General features: G+C 45.8%; 1 protein-coding gene and 1 pseudogene across 10 annotated transcripts in view; both read right to left on the bottom strand.

The window, feature by feature from the left end:
• SORBS1 (sorbin and SH3 domain containing 1) overlaps positions 1–22,412 on the bottom strand; it is a 158,583-nt gene that overhangs the window by 10,014 nt on the left and 126,157 nt on the right. For 8 of the 9 annotated variants that reach the window (XM_012654492.1, XM_012654494.1, XM_012654498.1 and 5 more), the window contains 4 exons: positions 20,780–20,826; positions 16,134–16,248; positions 15,864–15,989; positions 12,562–12,756 (listed from right to left, as the gene is read on the bottom strand). In XM_012654492.1, coding sequence (XP_012509946.1) covers positions 12,562–12,756; positions 15,864–15,989; positions 16,134–16,248; positions 20,780–20,826 — 483 coding nt within the window. Of the gene's footprint in view, positions 1–10,248; positions 11,023–12,561; positions 12,757–15,863; positions 15,990–16,133; positions 16,249–20,779; positions 20,827–22,412 lie in introns of all 9 variants that reach the window. The other variant, XM_012654500.1, reaches the window with a different exon arrangement.
• On the bottom strand, positions 18,518–19,560 carry LOC105818481 (annotated as a pseudogene). Its single transcript, XR_001137885.1, has one exon. The product of XR_001137885.1 is annotated as a 60S ribosomal protein L5 pseudogene (transcript).

The raw sequence follows: 22,412 nt of genomic DNA, 5'->3' as shown, positions 1-22,412 counted from the left end.
CCCAGAGAGGACTCAATTCCAAGCTCTAGGAAGCCTCTCTAAACAAATATTTAAGAGCCATCCTCAAAGAGACCCTCCAGGTAACGTGCAATAACAGCAACAGGCCACAGCAACTCCAGGGCCTCCCAGAAGGGCACTTAGAAATCTTGTGTGTATGACCCACTTGCTTCACACAGAGGCCCGGAGAGAGGGAGGGCCTCCCCCGAGGTCACGCGGTGAGTCAGTGGTGGCCTGGTCCTCCTGGCTTCACCTACTATCCCTGACCTTGTCTTTCACCCTCAGCCCATCTTCCACCTTATTAAGTGTGCTCACTGACCTCATTCCTTCATTCACCTTCAATGAGTCCCGCAGAAACCCTGGAGACAGGCAGGACACGGCTTATCATCCTATTTTCTTCAAAAACCCAGGAAGCTGATGCTCTGATGCTCAGAGGGGTTTAGGGCATTCCTCAGCATCGCAGCTAGTGAGAGGTAAAGCCACCTGGTTGATCTTCCCACTGCACCAGACACCCACCTCCCCTCCCCCGCCGGTCCATCTCCACTGTCAATGTCCTCATCCTTTAGCATGTCCTGCAGGGCCACTTTCCATCCCAGGCATGACTCTTGTCCTTTTGGAAAGTCCCTTCAAGTTCTCCAAACTGCAATCACTCAAACCAGCCACCTTAGACTCTGGCAGGAGTGAAGGAAGAGACAGGATTGAGGGGCCCATCACAGCCTCCTCCTACAATGTCCCAGGACCTCAGGCTTTCGCCAGGTGGCTGGGAGCCGACCTTGTGTGGCTCCACTCACCAGCACCAACCTCTGGATCAAGGCTCCCAGCTAACCAAGGAAACAAATGAACATTTCCAAGCACCTACTATGTGGGCTTTCAGAAGAATGAGTCTTATTCTTGGCACCTTGAGTGTGTGATAGTGATAGGCAGGTTTTTAACCTGACAGAAAGGAAAAGTTTCTAAAGTGAGAACGGTGCAACAAGACAAGGGGCTGCCTCAAGAGGAAGTGAGCTGCCTGCCACAGCGGCTGTTTAAGCTGAGGCTGCTGTTGACTGTTACTAGTTGGGATACTGCAGAGCAGTGCTTCCTAAACTTTAACGTGTGTTGGTATCAGCTGGAATCCTGTTAACATGCAGATTCTGACTTGATATTTCTGGGGTATGTGGCGAGACTCTGGATTTCTATTTGGTAGTACCAGTGTTGCCAGTTCACAGACCAACTTTGCACAGCATGGTTGTACAAGACCTCATTTATCACTACACTGAGATTCTTTGGCTAAAGTATGCCAAGGCTGGTCTGGGTCACACCTCATGAAAACAAAAGTTCTCATAAAAAACAAAATATTTCTAAACTCCAGCTGGTGGCCTCATGACCTCAGGTCAAGCTCAGTACAAAGAGAGGACGTGGACAATCTCTTGGCATGATCTCCACAGCTTACAGAAACCCCCTAACATCCTTCAGGCAACTTAATCCCAAAGGAGTGACTGGAATCGATCATCGAGCAAATAATTTGGTGCTCAAAGAGGATCAGTGACAGTCTGGACAACATAGTGAGATCCCGTGTCTACAAAAAACAAAAAAATTTAGCCAGGTGGTGGCAAGCACCTATAGTCCCAGCTACTCAGGAGGCTGAGGTGGGAGGATCACTTGAGCCCAGGAGTTTGAGGTTGCAGTGAGCTATAATGATGCTACTGCACTCTAGCCTGGGTGACAGAGCAAGACTCCACCTCAAAAAAAGAAAGAAAGAAAGATGATCAGTGAATCCAATACAGTAAGAAGAACTTGATATTTTATAAGCACATATAGGTCTTGTTACCTCATCTGACTTTTGTACTAATCTTTTAACTTGACTTGAGGAGGCCAGAATAGGGAATTTTAAGGCTCAGAGAAGACTGAAGACTCACGCACAAGGTGGCAAAGTCACCGAGCATGACAGCAGAGCCCTTTAGTATCTAATTTCCATATACCACCTCCCTCTGGGGTCATGATGGGATTGCTGGTGTAACCATGATAGCAACACCCAATTTCTGCCTCTTCTAAAAGCAGGCACTATAATTTCTCTTCTTGAGTACTTTTACACTAGGTGTTCGAAGACATTTCATTATGTAAAAGGTATGGTGTGCAGTAATAGCAACCAATCATTAACCCAAGGAACCCCAGTGCTGGAAAGGATACTGAAGGCCTAGCTAGTACCTTCCTTGGTCTCAGGCCAGACCCAGTGCAGAGGATAACCATCACCACAGCCTTAACATCTGGACAGTACAAACTTAATTCCTGAGAGGTAGGGATGACTGGCTTCCTCACTTAGCATTTGTTGACTAAATGAAGGAAGAAGGCAAGATAAACATTTATCCTACTAGCTAAGATTCAATTTTTTTTTCTATTTAGGTTTTTTTATTTTATTTTATTTTTTTTGAGACAGAGTCTCGCTCTGTTGCCCAGGCTAGAGTGCTGTGGAGTCAGCCTAGCTTACAGCAACCTCAAACTCCTGGGCTCAAGCGATCCTCCTGCCTCAGCCTCCCGAGTAGCTGGGACTACAGGCATGTGCCACCATGCCTGGCTAATTTTTTTATATGTATGTTTTTTTAGTTGTCCAGCTAATTTCTTTCTATTTTTAGTAGAGACGGGGTCTCGCTCTTGCTCAGGCTGGTCTCGAACTCCTGAGCTCAAACGATCCGCCCGCCTCGGCCTCCCAGAATGCTAGGATTACAGGCGTGAACCACCACACCCGACCTCTATTTAGGTTTAAATAAAATATCTCACATAGCTGAAATGTAAACCAACTTTTTGGGGATGGAGGGGGACACAGCATGGGGTGAGCTCTCAGTGGAGATGGAAACCATTAATAAACATCACTAGCGGTCAGCCCTTCACTTTGAAGGCTGTTTAGCTTCAGGCTTTTTTCCTCCTCTAGGCACATGTTTTTTCTTTTCCTAGTGCCATTTTCCAGCCACTTTACAACTTTATATAGCACTTTCCCTACACCTGTGCTGTCCAATATGGTAGCCAGTAGCCAAATGTGGCCATTGAGCACTTGAGATGTGGCCAGTAGGAAGTGAAATGTGCTATAAGTGTAAAAATATATGCTGGATTTAAAAAATAGTATAAAAAATGTAAAATCTTAGGAATAATTTTCTGGATATATTGGGTTAAATAAATTTTTAAAATTAATCTCACCATTTCCATTTTACTGTGGTTCCTAGAAAATTTTAAATTACACGTGTGCCCCACATGTTTCTACGGGACAGTGCCACTCTCAACCCTCCCCAGGCCCTCAGTGTCTGACCTTATTTAAGCCTAAGAGAAGACACAAGTTCTAACCAGGACTTCATCCAGAGTTACGAATAAAAGGAGTATTATCTCATGTTAAGTACATTTCAGACTCTGGAGAGGCATTCCAGATGCATTTTTCATGTGTTTACAAAAACAACCTTGCCCGATACTTGTACACCCTCTCACATACACTGCACTACACTCCCCTCCCCCAGCAACAGCAAGCAGGCAATAGTTGCTGATCCAGAAACTGCTTTCTTCCGTATTTGCACATAAGTTGCTCCTCCTGGCCTGGGGTGCTTGTTTCATTCTCCCCACGTGGCAGACCCCACATGCATCCTTGTTCTGGTGCCCTGTTGTCCTTCTACCCTCAGATCACAGAAGTCCCTCGGAAATCTGATCCTAGCCTCCTGGAGCTGTTAATCCCTCTGGATCCACAGAACACTGGTGTTACTGTGGAGTTCCTAAGCATCCTCTTCCAGCTTTGGGTGGGTGCCAAAGCCTTGAAGCCCAAAATAAATTACGCATAGGCTAAAGGACAGCAGGAAGTCCTGGAGATGTGGACAGGATGGAGAAACTCAACCACTCCATGGCCCTAAATCCCCTCTAGAAACAGCAAGAGTCTCTGCTGCTCCCCCAACCTGCCCAAGTCTCGCAGAGATGGCATTCCTCTAGTCATCTCATGCCCCTTGTCTTCTCAGACCCTGCCCCACCTTTCTGGTGACCTCCCTGACCTCCCAGTGGGACAGTGAAAAAATCTCAGTTCCAGGCCAGGCTCTGGTACTAACTGATTGTCTTTTGAGCAAAATGCTTAACTTCTTTGGCCTTTAAGTTCTAAAATGCGTAAGAGGATTAGACATAACTTACTTTAATGTTCCTTTTGGCCCCAATGCTCTATGCCTGGAGTGAGCCCATCCTACAAGTTGAGAATCAGGACTGGACAGGGCTGACTTGCCTAACGGGAGGCGGCACACCACTCATTGCCTACTGAAGACTGGGAGGGGGAGGGCTTTTGATGGCAGTTTCTAGACATGGATGGAGAGTTCACTTCTGGAAGTATCCCAAGTGGTTGCCCTAGGATAGTGATAGGAGATCTGTAGCTACTGAACTCCATAGGCAGGCTCTGTGAGAGGAGTCGGAAGGCCTGAACCATTCAGGCTCCTGGGTTTCAGCTCCTGGAAACCTCCAGAGTACCCTCAACGCAGCCTCTGACTCCACTGAGTTATCCTACTGAGTTTACTGGGAAGACGACTGCAGCTTAAATATAAAACTAATTACGAACAATTAGTTCAAATGCTTACTATCTAGACTCAACCAACACTCCACCTTCCCTTCGTAGACTGTAGTACGGTCTTCTGCTTCACTCATAAGCAGTCGGGGGAGCCCTGGAAGATTCGGACTAAAGTGCAAAGAAACCAAGAGCTTCCCAAGAGCAGCTTATGCCTCTGTGCTCAAGGCAGGAGACACTAATTCGGGGAATGCAGATCCCAAATTTTCTAAATTCTAGATTCGTGTAACACAAAGCAAAATGATTCTCCCATTCTCTACTTCTCTCTCTTCCCCCCACCCCCGCGATCTTCCTCTCTTCCGTGGAACAGGGTAGGGAGGATAAAGTAAACTACTTCTGTTTCTTTGCCCTGGGACCTCAGGATCACAAGGCAGGTATTTATTGAGTCTCAACCACACACCTTGTGCTAGGTGCTTTCATCTCCATTATATCTCAGTCAATGTTCATAAATACTCAAGAAGGTGGTCAATGTTTACCTCATTTTACAAATGAGAAAACTAAGACCTGGCAATTCTGAGCTGAGAATTCGGAGAGCCAGGATTCAAACATCAGTCTCCCAGACTCCAAGTTCTGTGCATTCCACCCTGATCTTCCTGGCTTGTGCTCTGCCAGAGGAAGATACCAGAAGAGCTGGAGAGATGGGCTGACTAAGAGGTCACCTTAACTTGTGCAGAGCCCTCCTGCTAGCACTTGGGTTCCTACTGATAGTACCCTTTCTCCCAACACCTTTTAAAGGGTGGACACTTAGCTTTGGGTCTTGGTTCCCTACCTTAAGTGTTGAGAGACTATCTGCTGGTTTTTGTGAAGAACTGTAGCCAGTGTCTCTCCCCATCCCATGAACTGTTAAACACCTTCTATATTTAGAGATTTCCCTTCTGAATGAGTCAAAGGAAAATGTTTCCCACTTTTATTTGAGTATCTTAACATTTAAGTTTCCTTTTTGTTCTTGCAAGTTGCATCACGTGCTTTCCCTGTCTCTGATTTCCATCCTTAAAGCAGGCCTGTGCCTTTGTTCTGATCTTTCTGGGAACTAACATAGTTAAGGAATATTACCTCTGAAGTCACCAGAGCACATCTGTCTTCAGTTGAGTCGGTTTCCCTTGATTGGCTTCCTTCCCCTTAGGAACCAAACGGACATCACCAAAGTTTTGTCACTTTTCTCAAACCTCAGTTTTTTCATCTCATTGTACAAATCTAATCTATTGGGGGCTCTTAACCTGGCAGTCCATGGACTCCTAGGGAGCTCTTGGATGGACACAGTGTCAGCCTCTTGAAACTTTATACGAAACTGTATGTGCCACCCTGTGGTCCAAACTACTGGCCTAGAGTCCTCAGCTGACCTCAAAAGGTTTTGTGATCCAGAAAAAGCTATGATGAGTCACTGGAGTGGATGATCTTTAAAGATTCTTTTTAACTCAAAAAATCAGGCTGGGTGTGGTGGCTCATGCTTGCTATCCCAGGACTTTGGGAGGCTGAGGCAGGAGGACTGCTTGAGGCCAGTAGTTTGACACCAGCCCAGGCAACAGTGAGATCTCATCTCTACAAAAAGTTAGCCAGGCATGGTGGCAAGAGCCTGTAGTCCCAGCTACTCGGGAGGTTGAGGCAGGAGGATCACTTGAGCCCAGGGGTTCAAGGTTACAGTGAGCTATGACCGTGCCACTGTGCTCTATCCTGGATGACAGAGTGAGATTTTCTCTGCTAAATAAAAACAAACAAAAAAAGGAAAATCTATGAGACTCTCTCACAAATTATAGATACTCTTAAAAACCAAGGCTCAATGCCACTCAGCAAACTGCTTCTATCTTGGAGTAAGTATTTGATAATGCCAATGGTGGAGATTTTCAAAACGATCTTCCCCTTCACTTTCTTGATTGTCCTAAACCTTCTCGGCCAAGATTACATTCAACAAAATCCAAGAACTTGGTTGATAATTCTGAATTCTTGGGCATTTTGTATGTTTTTGCCAAATTAGTTAAGTTGCCCTTCAAAAAACAATAAAAGGAAAGACTTCCATTTTTTCAATTGTGAAAGTCTGCAGGTCTATAATAAACCCCAAAACTTAAAATTTTGCATGTATTCTTCTCATTTCAACTGAAATTCTCATAGGATTTTCACCTAATCATAGGATATCACAGCTAAAAAGAACTTTCATTCTCTTGTCTGAATCTTTTGTTTATGGACAGACAAGCTTCCAGGAAAGAGAGGTGACTCACTTAAAGACGCTCCACAGGCCAGTGTTAGAGCCAGAGCTAGAACCCTGACTTCCAATCCAGTGCTCTCCTCACCCCATTTTGATTTCCCTAAAGACCTCTGTACTTCATTTACCCCCTTCTGTTACCCCCTTCTCTTGCTCAAAGAAAACACACCTAAAAACATAAGCAACTGATCCAACCTGAACCCACTTTAGGAGTGAAAAGTTGAAGCATTTGATAGGAAGTGTTCACACCCCTGCAGAGCTGAGGGGTAGACAGGTCACTAAGGGGAAGGAAAGCAGCAACGCAGGACTGATTTGCAAGGGTCACCATGATCATGAGGAGGGTGACTCCACAGATTGTCAGGAGGTGCCAATAAACATCACAGGTGCCCGGGAGCACCCTCCATGCTCTGATCCCAGCCCCTTCTCCAGAACTCCCCCTTCTGTTTACCTACAAATACTGGACGCCTCCCCCAAACCAGGGACACACCGCTGTCCACACATACACTGCAAGTTCCTACCTCTGTGCCTTTGCTTGGGCTGCTTGCCTTGAATGCTGCCCTCCTGCTGGACACCTGTGGGGAAACTCCCTGTTCTTCAAGGCCCAGATCAAATGCTACTTTTCTCATGAAGTCCTTCCAGACAACCACCTTCCCTTTCCTGCTGCTTATAATTTCTCCCCATCTTGAACATCCAGAGTGAACTGTTTGCATTATAATTATTTGTGAACATGTCTTACTCCCTCAACGGAGATCATAAACTCCTCTGGCTGGGGTCAATCATTTTTTGTCTTTTCTTTCACTAAACAAATATTTACTGAGCACCTTCCACATACCAGGTCCCTGACCTCAGGGCACTAACACCATATGTGAACTCCGGCAAGAAGAGGGGCAAACGCAGGAGGGCTGAGAAGTGCTCTCGCAGGCCAGGTGCAGGGGCTGTGGCTACACAAAGTCAGAGCACTTAATCCAGCCTTGCAGGGCTGGGGGAGGCTGTCAAGACAGGCTCTGTAGAACAAGTGACATCTAAATGGAAGCCATGACGGTGTGCATCCCTCCCTGTCTCTTGCAGCACTTAGTGCCTGGGACATCCTGGATGCTTGAAAGAGTGAATGGTCAAAGGCCTTCAGAACGTCTTTTCACTTAAGGCCCTCAGGTAAAATTTCCCCTATTTATTGGCTAGATACACACCCTCGCCCCCCAGTACCTACGATAAAACTGAGCTTTTGGTTCAGTTCTTTGGGTCAGCAAGGAGAATAACGGCTGGCAATTTTCTTGACACAAACTGGTCTGGAATGCATTTGCCCAAATAAGTGACACTGCCTGAGATCATGCCATCCTGCCAGGGGCATCAGAGAACAGCTGTCATGTCAGTCTTTTCCATCTTTAGCTTGTCACCCAAAGCAGGCCCAAGAGGCAGAAGCCCCTTCTGAAGGACCCCCTTTCCGCAGTTGCCAGGAGGGAAGGTGAGGGCGGATGCTGTGTGTGCACAGCAGCCCTCTTCACACAGCCGCCAGCTCTCCACCGGAGCGCCCGGCTGCGGCCCGGCCACGCCCACAGAGGAGGGGCTTGTGCTTGAGAGCAGGAGGAGGGAGGGACAGGAAGTGGTACGCGTGGGGTCTGCAAGGACACCAAGAAAGGAAAACCAATTTTCAACAAGCCCGGTTTTCCGATCAACATAATCTCTGGTGTTGCCAGCTACCCAACTCTTATCCTGCGCCAGGAAGCAGGAAGCGTGTACCCCAACCTCATTCGGAGCTCCGGCACTGCACGCACTTCCTGTACCCAGGGGATCTTGGAATTGGGCTGCGATGATGACTCACCACTGACGATAAAGAGGTCTCCAGGCACCTTGGGTTGACTTAGAACGTTTATAGAATTGTTCCTGTGTCAGAGACATTTAGTTCTTTTCAACTGGCCACTTCACCACCTCTCCCAGCAAACCATTCTTTCCTTAACCTGTTCTGGAGCCAGGCCAGGCCTTTGTCAGGTATTGCTGCTTTCCTGCAGTTGCACACTAGGAGCTGGGGCAGCCACCAGCGGGAAGCCCCACCAGGGAGCCTTACACACGTACACCACACTTCTGCTCACTACCTCATGAATCCTTACAGCTGCCCCAGGCTGGCCTACCCTCAGTGATCCCCACTCCTGACACCCCAGCCCAGTGCCCATGTGTGCTAGGCTGGAACTGGAGGTCTGGCCCAGTGTGTCCCAGGCCTCTGCGCTCCTGTGGCCTCCAAGCACAATTATATTACTGTCCTGGTGGCATTACTGCGACTGCCAGCCTCACCGAACACAGGCTCCTCAAGAGCTGAGATTGACGACCCCTATACACTGTTAGGCCTTGAACTAACGTTCATAGACTGAATAAATAAAGTTTCAAAGGAAAACTGGAATTACCAGACTGAGGATTGAGCAGAGTTTACTGTGGGCATCGTATATAACACATAGTTAATAATTGGTTTGAAGACATCTTCAGGAATTCCATCTGGTTGTAAAGATGTTCTAGAACATTCTCAGTTCTAGAAGCAGTTCCAGATCACCCAAGACGGTGTGTCTATAACTTCCCTTTACTAAGTGCTGATCACATTCCCAGCCCTGTGCTCAGCACTTTACATATGTTATTTCAAAGATCTTCTCAACTACTCTGAGGTAGTCATGTCTCCATTTTACGGATAAGAAAGCTGAGTCTCAGAGAGGAGAAGTAACTCCCAAGTCACTAGATGGTAAAAGGTGGAGCTGGCGTTCAAACCCAGCTACTTTGGAAAAGTTACGCAAAGTCTTTGACTTCTGGGGTAGTAAATAGCATAGCCAAAATCAGAATCATGATTTGTCTAGTTGCCAAGTTCATTTCTCCTCAAAAGTTGTCAGCCTTCAAGACACCCTAAGGCCACCTTAGTTCAAACTCTGAAATCTTTGTGGCTGACCCAGAGAGAAGATGGGACGGTCACCCAAAACCTGGTGTGCCCACTCAATGATACCCCAGGCCTGTCAGGGCCCCTCCTCCCCAGAACCAAAATACCTTTGTTCACGGAGAACAAAGGGCTTGCGCTCCCACATAAACACAAGACAGGACGAAGACCTGACAGAACTGAGCACTAGCAGAGCGCCACAGGTTATGGAAACAAAGTGCAACTTACACGAAACCACACCACACCACACCACACCAATGCCTGGTGTTCTCAGCTGTGTTAGTCAGAGCAAACCAAGTGCGATTTCCAAGGCACAAATGGGACGTGAGGAAGGCTGCCTTTCATGGGCCTTGGCACCAGGCCAGGAGGTGCCCAAGGTGGGGAATAACTTCCGAATCACCTCAAAGGACCAGAATAAATCCTGTCCTTTTCTCTGGCTATCCCCAGCCCTGACAACTGATGCCCCCTCCACTCCCTCCTGGGCCAGCTCTTTGCTCCCAAGGCAAGCAAACGGTCCCCCGGCATCCGCTCAGCCTCGGCAGATGGGCCGGGGTGAGATGCCGGGGCACACATGGCATGCGGCAGGCCTACCTGGCTCCCACCTCTCTGAGCAGCTCTCCTCTCAGCCTGCTCGCCACCTCTATGCCGTTCTGGCTGCTCAGCCTCCCTTCCTGGAAAAGGGCCACCCAGGGGCTTGCCGGGCCGGCTCTCCTCAGGGGTGTGGAGATCTGAGAGTCTCTGTTCAGTACTCAGGCACCTGACCACGTCTGAAGGCTTCAAGCAGCTCTTCTTAGAGATCTTGGGTCCACCAGGGCATCTCTCACCTGCCTCCCTCTCTGCTTTCCTCTCATAGTGTCCGTTCTCTTCTTGCCACGGCTGCCTCTTGCTCTGGCTGCTAAAGGCATCGCTAAGCTCCGAGATGACACTATCAGAGCTCCCGAACAGTGGCTGGGAGAAGCTATCTTGGTGGACGCCTGAAGGTGGCATGTGGACACCACTGTCTCCATTGATGTGAAGGGATGCCTGGGCGCCAGGTACTGGGGAGTAGGCTTTGTGAGGGGCAGGTAGGGCCAGTGGGGAAACCACTGATCGTGGGGTGGGACGATCTGACCAACTGGACTGTGGGAGGCTGAGAGACAGGGAGGGGCCGGCCCTCGACGACCCGGCAAGGTGGTCAGTGCTATAGACAGAAGCCTCTGGCAGAGGAGGCAAGGGAGGGGTCAGGGCCAGAGAACGCCTGCTGGGGACCCCCACAGTCAGCGAGATCCACTCGGAGGTGACGGCGTGCATCTCAGGGGACAGGGCTCGGCGGGGATGGGGCAGAGATGAGGGGGCTGGCATGAGGAGCTTACTCTGACTAGGGAACTTAAAAAGAAGAGGAGAGAGAGGAAAACAAAAGAAAGAAGCAAAGGTACACGCGTCAGCATAAAGGATAAAGGAGGAAAATAATCACAAGGGTATATAAAAAGGAATGAAATGGAGAGGATGAGCAGGACACGCCGGTGTCCATGAAGGAAATCGTCTGGTTAGATCTGGGGAGAAGCCGGGGTGTGGGTGTGAATGAGAGTGAGCACGTGATGTGTGCAGGTGACGGGGGCGGTGGGGAGAGAGAGGCACAATGTATGGAGATGGAGAGACGCTCTCATCAGCATAGTCACAGGTGGCTCTGTAGGATCAGATTTTCAGAGGGACACACTGAGGGCTCCCCCCAGCCTCCTGTGCCATCAGAGGCCGGACTCAGAACCACGGGGGCAAAAGGTGGCCACCACTGCCCTGGCCCTCCCAGGGCTTCTATTCTCTCCAGGGAGCTTAGCAGAATCTTCCAGAGGGGAGTATGAGTAGTGTAGTCATCTTGTTTTATACTCACTCTTGGCTACATACAGTCAGGTGAAAAATCTACTGGAGCCCCCCATATTCTTACACAGCAGAGTGCCCTGCTCCAATCTCACTCTCTCCCCCCCATGAGACAACAGGACATGGATCTTGCCCTGTAGGAAACCCTGTGTCAGCCTATCTTATACCTTCTGCCAAGAACCCTCTGCAGGGGTTGGTGGTGGGCAGGGAGGAAAGGAGGAAATGATTCGAGGATGAGAGAAAGAGAGGCACCATCGCAGGGTCATTCTGGTCCCCAGGTCCTGCTCTCCTTCCCCTGGCCACGCTCCCCACAACTTACATGGCAGAATGGTCAGTCTCTTCAGCGGATGTCACCCTACCCCACCTCCCAGAACCTAAGATTCTGATTTTTTCTTGGCTTTGCGAAAAGTAGGGATGGGTTTGGAATAATTTATATTTTTAAACATGTTTGTTCATAATTAATGTTCAGGAAAGCCAACATCTTACTATGCCTATAACCCTACTTCCTTTCAGCGCCAGTATAGACTGAGATGCTGTAAGTTCCTTGTCCCAGTCACTTGGAATGAAATGTCCTTTGCATTCACCTAGTTTCAGTATATGCAAAGAATACTTTGGATCTGGTTTAAAAGTCGGAGGATGAGAATGTCAAAGTCTCTCTACTTTTGTCTTCTGCAGACCAACCTTGACCAACGAGACAACTAAGAGAATGACACTGTGCTATGGGATTTATGGCAGTGGGGTGGTACCCACACCACCAGCTTCACCCAGGATAGACCAACTGATGGAGGTTCTTGTTTCTCTTTCCTTAGTCACCTTATCCCCAGAGCAATCACTAATCTCTTCCCTTGAGATAGTATTTATCCCACTAAGTGCTGGAAAAATGCCATTTGTATGCGTGAAAACAAGCTCCAGTGTACAGTCTGCATTGCTGCAGACAGTTCTTAACCACAGTGCTCAAGAACCACCCCAGAAGACTGTGTGCCACCAGCACAGCTGAGTATGAAAACTCACGTGCTGAATACGAAAACCAGTGATGAGAAGCTTAGATACCTGTGGGCTCGCAGTGGCACTACGACTTGGAGAGGAGGAGTAAGGTAGGTCGATGTACTCCATGGGGTTTTTCACCAGTGGCCGTTTGATCACGTCCACGTAGGTGATGGGAAAGATGCCTTGTCGGGATGTCCCTGGGATCCTCCCTTCGTACCAGTTCTCGTCCACCTGTCGGAGCAGTGTGATCCTCTCGCCCTGTAAGACACAGCAAGGCAAGGATCCTTGTCTCATAACACCATAGCACTTCTGAGGCCCCCACCTGCACCCTGCGATGTCCTCCATTACTGATCACATCCTCTGTTCAGGAAAAACCTTCCCTGCTGGACCTGAATGGAATTAACACCACGGGGATGGGGATGCTAATGGCAGGAGAGCTACCTGGATGCTGGAAAGTTAAGCTTGGTCTTTAAATGTTTCAGTAAAGGAGATCAGATTCATGCCCCTAAACTGGAAGGCAAATGTAGTGTTATCTACTAATTTAATGCAAATTAAACAGATATCCAATCTTCATCTCTAAAGCAAAGGTTTTGAGGGTTATCTTTTTTTTTTTATAACTTTATTTTTTCATGCATTATTATAGAAAAATCAGAACACAAATAAACAAAGTGGATTATTACCCACCATACTGTCATGGGAATAATTACTATTATTATTTTGACATATGTACTCCCCAAATTTAATTCGAAGAATGTAAATTAGACCTGCACACATTTTTTATGAAAATTAAGTATGTATTAGGTTGGTGCAAAAGTAATTGCAGTTTCAGACCGTGAATTTTAAATTGTAACTAGACTCAAACACATCTTTATTAATCAAAATAGGAACCATTACAATCAACACATTTTTGCCAATGAGAAATAGGTTTGTTTACTCCTGTAGCATAAAAATCTGTGCTTCGGGATTTGATGAACACTTGGAAACCATTTTCTCCATCCTGCTGGCTGTGGAAGCATTTTCCCTGCAAAAAGTTGTTGAGATGCTTGAAGAAGTGGTAGTCAGTTGGTGAGGTCAGGTGAATATGGCAGATGAGGCAAAACTTCGAAACCCAATTCATTCAATTTTTGAAGCGTTGATTGGGTGACATGTGGTCGAACGTTGTCATGGAGAAGAATTGGGCCCTCTCTGTTGGCCAATGGCGACTGCAGGCGTTGAAGTTTTTGGTGCATCTCATTGATTTGCTGAGCACACTTCTCAGATGTAATGATTACCAAACGGTGACCATGACCTTTTTTGGGTGCAAGTTTGGCTTTGGGAAATGCTTTGGAGCTTCTTCTTGGTCTAAACACTGAGGCGATTGTGGTCTAAAACCCACTTTTTGTTGCACATCACAATCCGATGGAGAAATGGTTTGCTGTTGTCGCGTACAGTAAGAGAAGACAACACTTCAAAACAAGGATATTTTTGATTTTCGGTCAGCTCATGAGGCACCCACTTATTGAGCTCTTTCGCCTTTCCAAGTTACTTCAAATGCCAAATGATCGTACAATGGTCCACGTTGAGTTCTTTGACAATTTCTTGTGTAGTTGTAAGAGGATCAGTTCCAGTGATTGTTCTCAATTGGTTGTTGTCAACTTCCAATGGCCGGTCGCTGCGCTCTTCATCTTCAAGGCTCTCATCTCCTTTGCAAAACTTCTTGAACCACCACTACACTGTATGTTCTTTAGCAGTTCCTGGGCCAAAGGCGTTGTTGTGTTGATGTTGTGAGTTGTCTCTGCTGCTTTACGACACATTTTGAACTCGAATAAGAAATCACTCAAATTTGCTTTTTGTCTAACATCATTTCCATAGTCTAAAATAAATATAATAGCAAGTAATAAGTCATTAGCAAAACAACAAAGTGAGAAATGTGCATTAAAATGATATATAACAGGCCAGGCATGATGGCTCATGCCTGTAATCCCAGCACTCTGGGAGGCCGAGGCGGGTGGATTGTTTGAGCTCAGGAGTTCGAGACCAGCCTGAGCAAGAGTGAGACCCTGTCTCTACTAAAAAAAAAAAAAAAAACTAGAAAGAAATTATCTGGACAACTAAAAATATATAGAAAAAATTAGCTGGGCATGGTGGCTCATGCCTATAGTCCCAGCTACTCGGGAGGTTGAGGCAGTAGGATCGCTTGAGCCCAGGAGTTTGAGGTTGCTGTGAGCTAGGCTAACGCCACAGCACTCACTGTAGCCTGGGCAACAGAGTGAGACTCTGTCTAAAAAAAAGAAAAAAAAAAAAATGATGTGTAACATAACCACATTTAAGAATGTATTCCAATAACAAATGGCAAATTTCAACAATGCTAAAACCACAATTACTTTTGCACCAACCTAATGCTATTATTTCCTTTTCCAACTTGCTTTTTAAAAATATTTAACAACCTACAATGAAACTGCTTATCAAGAAATATAATCCTACATTATTAATGGTGCTGCACAGCTTCATGGACCACTGCAAGATACTCTACTGTACACACATATAATGATTTAATTACTGGTGCCCTGCTGTTGGGTACTTAGGTTGCTTCCAGGGTTTCTCTTTCATACTAGGTGGCTCATCTTTTTCCAAGGCATGTGTTTACTTCCCTCGACTCTCAATAAAATCAGTAACTTTAATAACTTTAGCAAGCCAGTGAATTTTGACATGTAGAGAGAGTGTCTGAATTCCTGGAAAGAACAGTTGCTTTGCACAGTGTAATTCTGTTCAAAATAAGCATACTGAGTCCTCAAAGGCAGTCACAATGATACTACTACTACTGGCATCTTCTGTTTACTGAGCACAAACCGGATGTCACGTGTCTTGCTGGGGGCTTCACATACGTTGTTTCACCTAAGCCTCTTGGAACCCACCCTAGGAGAGAGCTGTTTAAAAGTATTTAACTCCCATAGTCTTCAGAGCTGATGACCTGTGATTTCTGGGTTCAAAGCTTTTCAAACTTCTGGTATCAATGAACTTGTGTTTTCTACTAGGCCACATCAATATACTATAAACCCTAGTCACCAACACAGTGCTTATCACATCATTAAGTGTTCACTAAATGTTGGTTGAATATAGTTTAAAAAGATGTCTAAGACGCCAGAAATACTACCTTTAATCAGTGAACTCAATGTAGTTATGCCCTGACACTAGCCTAGGGTTTATTTTAAAGATACCTCACCTCAGAACATTCTCCAATTGCCCTTAATGCAATTCTTGATTGGTATATGTCTCTTAGGGGCACAGACAGCACCCCCAGACTGGCATGCCACAGCAACGCCACATTCCCCACAGTGTCCATCATCCAAGACAGCCCCAAGGCAAGGCAGGGAAGGGCAGCTTACCTTTCTGAAGGACATTTCTACTTGCGTATCACCATTAAAGTTAAACTTAGCAATAGCTTCTCCGTATTCCAAAACCTGCACTGGTGTCAGCTTTTTGGGCTGAGCCTTCTCGGCAGGAGGAAGAAGCTGAGAAAGGAAAAGAGGCAAAAGAGAAAGGGGAAAGAGAAAAAAGTGGGGGAACGAGAGGGAAAAAAACACAAGTACCTGGTAAATAAATGATGCTTGGGGCATGAATGGGCTTTTCCTTAGAAAGAAAAGGGGCTGCGGTACCTCGATGTAGGTGCGTGGGAAGATTCCCACCCGGCCGTGGTGTTCTCCTTCGTACCAGTTCTGATCAATTTGCTTATAAATGTAAACAATATCTCCCTTCTGCAGAGGAAGCTCCCTGTTGACAGAGGGTCACAGCATTTTAGCAGATGTTTTAGTATGCGTAAGGTGAAGACACTTCTGTTTTTTTAGCAAAGGAACCTTCAAGAGGGGCCAGGAGGGACAAATTCCAGAAGAGAGGGCTCCATATTTGGAAGTAAGAGCCCCACTATTCAGGAAATTACATCACATTTGGCATTTTTCTGGTCATCTGCGGGGTAAGTGTTAACATTTAAACTGACTAGCACTTGAAAGTGCTCAGAGGCCTTATTAGCTTGTTGTGGTTTTCCCAATGCATTTTTGGTGAATGCTGTCTTATGCTAGGAATATTCATGCAACACACAGGAACATGCCCAGCAGTCTTAACCGATGTTTGTTAGATGATGAAAAATGTCTCCTCTGGAAACATTCATTACCCTCTTCTATGCCTTAGCAAGGCATGCCTTCATTGCTTTAAAGTATCCTTGAATTACTGTGATATATTGAGATCCTTCTATCGTTCCCTCCATTGAACCATCTGTCCACTCACACATGTCACCGTCCACCTTTCTATCATGCAGTAAGTAAAAAGGCTCTGAAGTTAGGCCGATCTGGATTCAAAACCCAGCTCTATGATTTACCAGCTCTGGGACCTCGGGCAAATCTGAGACACTGTTTCTTTAGCTGAGCATAGGAGGTAACTCAGAATTGTTGGAGAATGCAGCAACAAACTGGAAATAAAACACCTAGCTTGGTGCCTGTTACATAGTTAACACCCAATAAATATTAATCCCCTTCCTTTTTAACATGGACATGGAAAAGGGACTTTGGAAAGAAAAGTAGGTTTTCCTTAAATGCTTTTCGTGGCTTTTTCAACTTTTCCATATCCATTCCTTTGCTTGCCTCAATAATGATGTTAACGTCTAACTAGGACTCCTTTAAAAAAAAAAAAAAAACAAAAAGACAAATTTCAAACGAAATGAAAACTTAAAAGGATAACAAAAGTTGAAACCTGAAATTTTATTGAATTAAAAATAAATGACCTAGATCTCTTTCATGTGTGTCAAACCAAGAGCATGGGAAGAAAGGTCTCTGATTGTAACTTGGAAGGAGTGTGCCCACTTTGCAGCGTGCCAGGAGTCCCACTGTACGTGACAGATGTCTCGCAACGGGGGCACATCTGGAAAACTTCACACAAAGTCAGGTCTGTGCTGAATAAAAGCACAAGGTGGCCTTTGTGGGGCTCAAACTGGTAGACAGGAGTCTAATCCTAAAGAGGCCTGTGAGGGGGATCTGGGCACTTATCTCTGTGAGAAGGAATGTCTCTGGCTAAACTGTTGCCATAGCCCTTCTTGGGGGTGTTCTTGATTTCCCCTCCCTTCACCTGCAACCACAGGCACACAGATGAACGAGACCCTCAGCTTATCCACCCCTGCTGGAGACCTGCAGGCTCGTAACTCTGCTAACCCAGCTGTCTCACAGCTGTGGAAGTGGGTGGGAGCTGTGAGGGTCCCAGTGTTAAGCAAAGGAGGACAACTCATGTGAGAGAGATGAGCGTGGAGGCGTCCGTAGTTGTGGCCAGTGGAGTGCCTGGGGCCGCCATCCTTCCAGTACTATGACCCCCCAGCTCCCAGAGAACCTTGTGACCAGGTCTGGTGGTGAGAAGGTCTGGGGAAACAATAACTTGATCTGCTTTAGATCTTATCTCGAGTGTCACTGTGTACATTAGCATGGCAGAAGCTCTGAGAGGTCCAGGAGGAAAGAAACCTGTTTGACTTTGTTGAACCAAGTGTTTCCACAGCACACTTTTTTGAGTAACTTACTATGGGGAAATGAAAAGCCAAGTGACTGAAGGGCTTAAAAGATTCTCTAAGGATCTGGCATTTACTCTTTTTTTTAATTGACTTTTTTGGAGGTAGCATGTTATGATGAAAACACTGAGTCAGGAGGAACTCTCTCTCGAGCATTAGTGATGTTGATAAACAGTCACAATTTCTGTGGATCTCAGCTTTCTCACCTTTTCTATTTGACAGGGTTGCACTAAAAAAAATTAAGACTTTTTAGTGAAATCTAGGAAAATATACTATTATCATCACTAGGCCATTCAGTGAATCTTACATGGACCATTCTCAATTCAAAGAAAAAAGGTTATCTATTTGATTAATTATCAAATTAATTTATATATCTCTGTTATCTTCTCTGGTTAAAAAGAACAAAGGAGGGAGGAGAATGTATTTTGAATACTGACTTTTGCTACACTGTGCAAAATGTTTTACAGGTATTACCCCAGCTTCCCTGTAAGAGAGGCATTTTTTTTTTAGCTGCTTATTCAATAAGTTTATTGTCTTTACATTGAAAATCCTCATAAAAAATTGCTGTTTGGTTTAGCTTTCAGCAGCCCGCTCCTGAGCTCTGAGGAAGCTTGCCTTCTTTTGAGCTACCCGATCTTTCTTCTGGGCAAGGGACATTTTGGGACGGTTCCATCTCTTCTTCTTAACTTCTTTCTTGGGCTTCTTCTCATACACTGGATTATCTCGTATAGCAGCATGGGCTTTCTTATACATCTCCTCCATGTCTGGAGTAACGTTGTTCTTTATGTATTGAGAGAACTGTTTCTTGTAAGCATCTTCATCTTCTTCCATTAGATAACGCATATAATCTGCAACATTCTGACCCATGATGTGCTTCCGGTGTACTTCAGCATTAAATTCCTTGCTTTCAGAATCATAACCAGGGAATCTTTTCGTACTGTGAGGAATAGACAAGCCTCCATCCACAGCTCCCTTCAGGGCCCCAAAAACTTTATTGCCAGTGGTAGTTCTGGCAAGGCCTGCATCCAAATAGCACGTAAAAGCACCAGGCTGGCCGTCGATGCTTTCCACATTGTATTCATCTCCTGTCACTTCCACTTGGCCTTCATAGATCTTGTCCATGCCAAACCTATTGAGAAGGCTGCGGGCCAGCAGCAGGCCAGTACAATATGTTGCAGCATAATTTGTCAGGCCAACCTTCATACCATATTTTGGTAGTTCGTGTGCGTAAGCTGCGCAGACTATCATATCCCCTTCTATATGGGCATAAGCAATCTGACAAATGATATCTCTGTTAGTTACACGAACTATCATTCTGTATTTGGGTGTGTTGTACTTATTTTTATCCTGTATCACCAAGCGTTTCTGAGCATAGTAATCAGTTTTACCCTCTCGTCGTCTTCTGAATTTCACTTGGTATCTCTTAAAGTAGGCCTTGTTCTTGACAACTTTGACAAACCCCATCCTGCCGAATAGAGACCCGCTTTTGCGGCTCCACACGGACTTGCAGGCCAAGAGAGGCATTTTTATCCCCACCTTACAGATAAGGAAAATTGAGGGTGGGAGAAGTTGATAACTTGACTACAGGCACAGAGACAGTTAGTGGCACAGTTGGGATTTGAACCCAGGACTTCCTGACTCAGAAACCCACAATCTTTACAGTATATTACACAGCCATCTCCTTTACCTGATGAGCAGAGGGACTGGAGTAATATAATAAAACCCAAGTGCAGATTTGTGCCTAAACTCTGCATACTGTGGCCTGGTCTCTCATCTTGTCCTGGAGATCAGAACCACAGTTGCTTAGCCTCCACACTGCCTTCCCCAGCACCTGAGGACGGGCAGTGCCCCCTCTCGTCACCAGACGTGGGGCCTTCAATCCACAGGACAATGGATGGCTGCTCACTGTATTTCAACTGCCAATAAAAACTGGTAGCCCATTTTAATCCGCAATTAGATATAAAACCAGCAGGTTCCTTTTGCAACCCAGTCTTTGGTTCCATTTCCCAAATTGTGTTCCAAGGAAATCTGGTCACCTAAATTTAGAAAACACTGAGCTCAATAAGCTAATCAGGTCTCTTCCTTGAAAGACTTCCAGAGCCATTAATATGCTAATAGCAAAGTATCTCTGCAAGGTGGGTGGGAGGTATAGATGCAGCATGCAGTGCTTCCTCAACTCACTTCTACCGTAGAACCCGCTTTTTGAGAAACACTACAGGGATAGCACTCTGGGGAACGCACTCGAAGAAATGCCACAAAAAGGGTTTCCACAAGGCATTCATCTCTTGGGATACTACAGCAAAACTAGCAAGGTTATCTTCCTAGAGACTGCTTTGGATTTTTGATAGAAAAGGTGGGTCAGATTGAGCCGAGTCAGCACTTAATCAAGCAAACTGAGCCCTGCGTAGAGGGAGGCAGGGTGGTGCAGTATATAAGAGCCCAACCTCCGGTGCCAGGCTGCCTAAGTTTGAATCCCAGCTCCATCACTTAACAGCTTGAGCAAGTTCCTTAACCTTCTAGTCCTTCGGTTTCTTTATTTGAACAGTGAGGATAATAAAGGTACCCTCTCTGTAGGGTTACCGTGAGAGCTGAGTGAGTTAACATGTGCAAAGTAATGTGAACACTGTTTCTTACATAGCAAACTCTATAAACTACTTTTTTAAAAATCATTGTTATTTCTCCAACTCTTCTCTACAAGCGAGCTGTTGTATTTCAAAGAGGCGGCAAAGGCGACAAATAAAGGTGACTGGGGGCACTTACTTTAGCGTCTGAGCTTTGAAGTCAAATTTGGCTCTGGCAGGTCTCATCTAAACACAAGAAACAATGACAAGTTAAAAATCAGGATTCGTGTACAACAAAACGGACATTTCATGTACATTTTCACAAGTTTCTGGAAAGCAAAGCAGAAAAATTCACCCTAATCAGTTCATTCTAGTATAGAAATCTGGGCAAAATTCCAGTCATCTGACCTTAGTAGAATACTAGATGGATGTGGAGTCGACAATGTCATGCATTGTTAGAACCCCCTAAGGAGAGACGGATTTGGGGAAGAGATGGTTAGAAAAAGTCCCAAAGCCAAAGTGCTGATTCCCCAAAACACGCTGACCATGGCTATCAAAAAAAGTCAGCCAGAAATCCTAAGATATTCCTTATCTACTCTCTTACTCTTCAGAGACATCTATTTGCCTGACTTAAACTATGACCTGCAAGTAAATGATTCACTTCTCACGTCATCTTCAATCCCATGTATTTGTTCTGGTCTCTGAGATCATCCAAAAAGCTAAAGTGATCCCTGAGATCAAATGACCCCGCTCCTGCTGGGAAGCCCTCTCCTTCCACACGCCCAGGTCTGGAAGGCAGCCTCAGCCCCTCTCCATGCCCTCATGAAGTGTGAGTCAGGCTGGCTCTGCCTCCGTCCCTCCCTCCACAACCCTGGTTGCTCAGGTCTGACCTCTAGTTCTCATAGGCACAAAGCTTCCTTTGACTTCACCCTAATCTGCTGTCACCCAGGAGCACAAATAACATTCCTCAAATTCTTCCTTGCTTTGAAGTTGGCTGGGGCTCTCCACTGTCCCTCAGATCAAATCTCAATTCCTGTCCTAGGTTAAGGCCTTTGGGTAATTCCTCCCCACTCTTACCTAATTGCTTTTCTCTCTATTACACTCTTCCTGTTCCAATCAGGGAAATCTACTTGCCACACCTCGGCTAGACCCCCTTCACCCTCTGGAATTTCTTTATCTCCAGTTTCAATAAGTTCACCTTCACTTATATTCATTTGCATATTTTTCTTCCCTACCTTTAAAGGCAGTTCTGTTAACCAATTTTTTTTTAATTTTTAAATTTCAGAATATTATGGGGGTACAAACATTTTGGTTACCCATATTGCCCTTGCACCACCCAAGCCAGAGCTACAAGGATGCCCATCTCCCAGAGAGTGCACCCTGCACCGGTTAGTTGTGAATCTGGATGATACAAGAGGTGCTAGTTCACCATTGTTTTTAAAGAAGGTAAGGGGAGAAATATCGTGAGCAGCTCCAACTTCAACAGCTGTGACCTTCTAGGCTAGGGAAACAAGGTGACGAAAATGAGATTACATGTGCCCTCTTTAATATTATGGGGCATGAACAAAGTGTAGGGAAAAAATGGAATATTCTAGAGGAGAAAACAATGATATTTAAAGGCTTCATGAAGCATAGTTTTATATTTTAATCCTTCAAAGATATGCCCCATATTTTTAGGCTCTTTAAGCCGAGGTCTTACAGAGATCTTTGTAGGGATCATGAATTCTCCATGGGAATTTTTTTTTTTTGAGACAGAGTCTCACTCTTTTGCCCGGGCTAGAGTGCCATGGCGTCAGCCTAGCTCACAGCAACCTCAAACTCCTGGGCTCAAG

This window comes from Propithecus coquereli, unplaced genomic scaffold (assembly GCF_000956105.1).
Source record: "Propithecus coquereli isolate 6110/MARCELLA unplaced genomic scaffold, Pcoq_1.0 Scaffold440, whole genome shotgun sequence".
NCBI lineage: Eukaryota > Metazoa > Chordata > Mammalia > Primates > Indriidae > Propithecus > Propithecus coquereli.
This window is presented reverse-complemented; position numbering and strand designations above follow the sequence as displayed.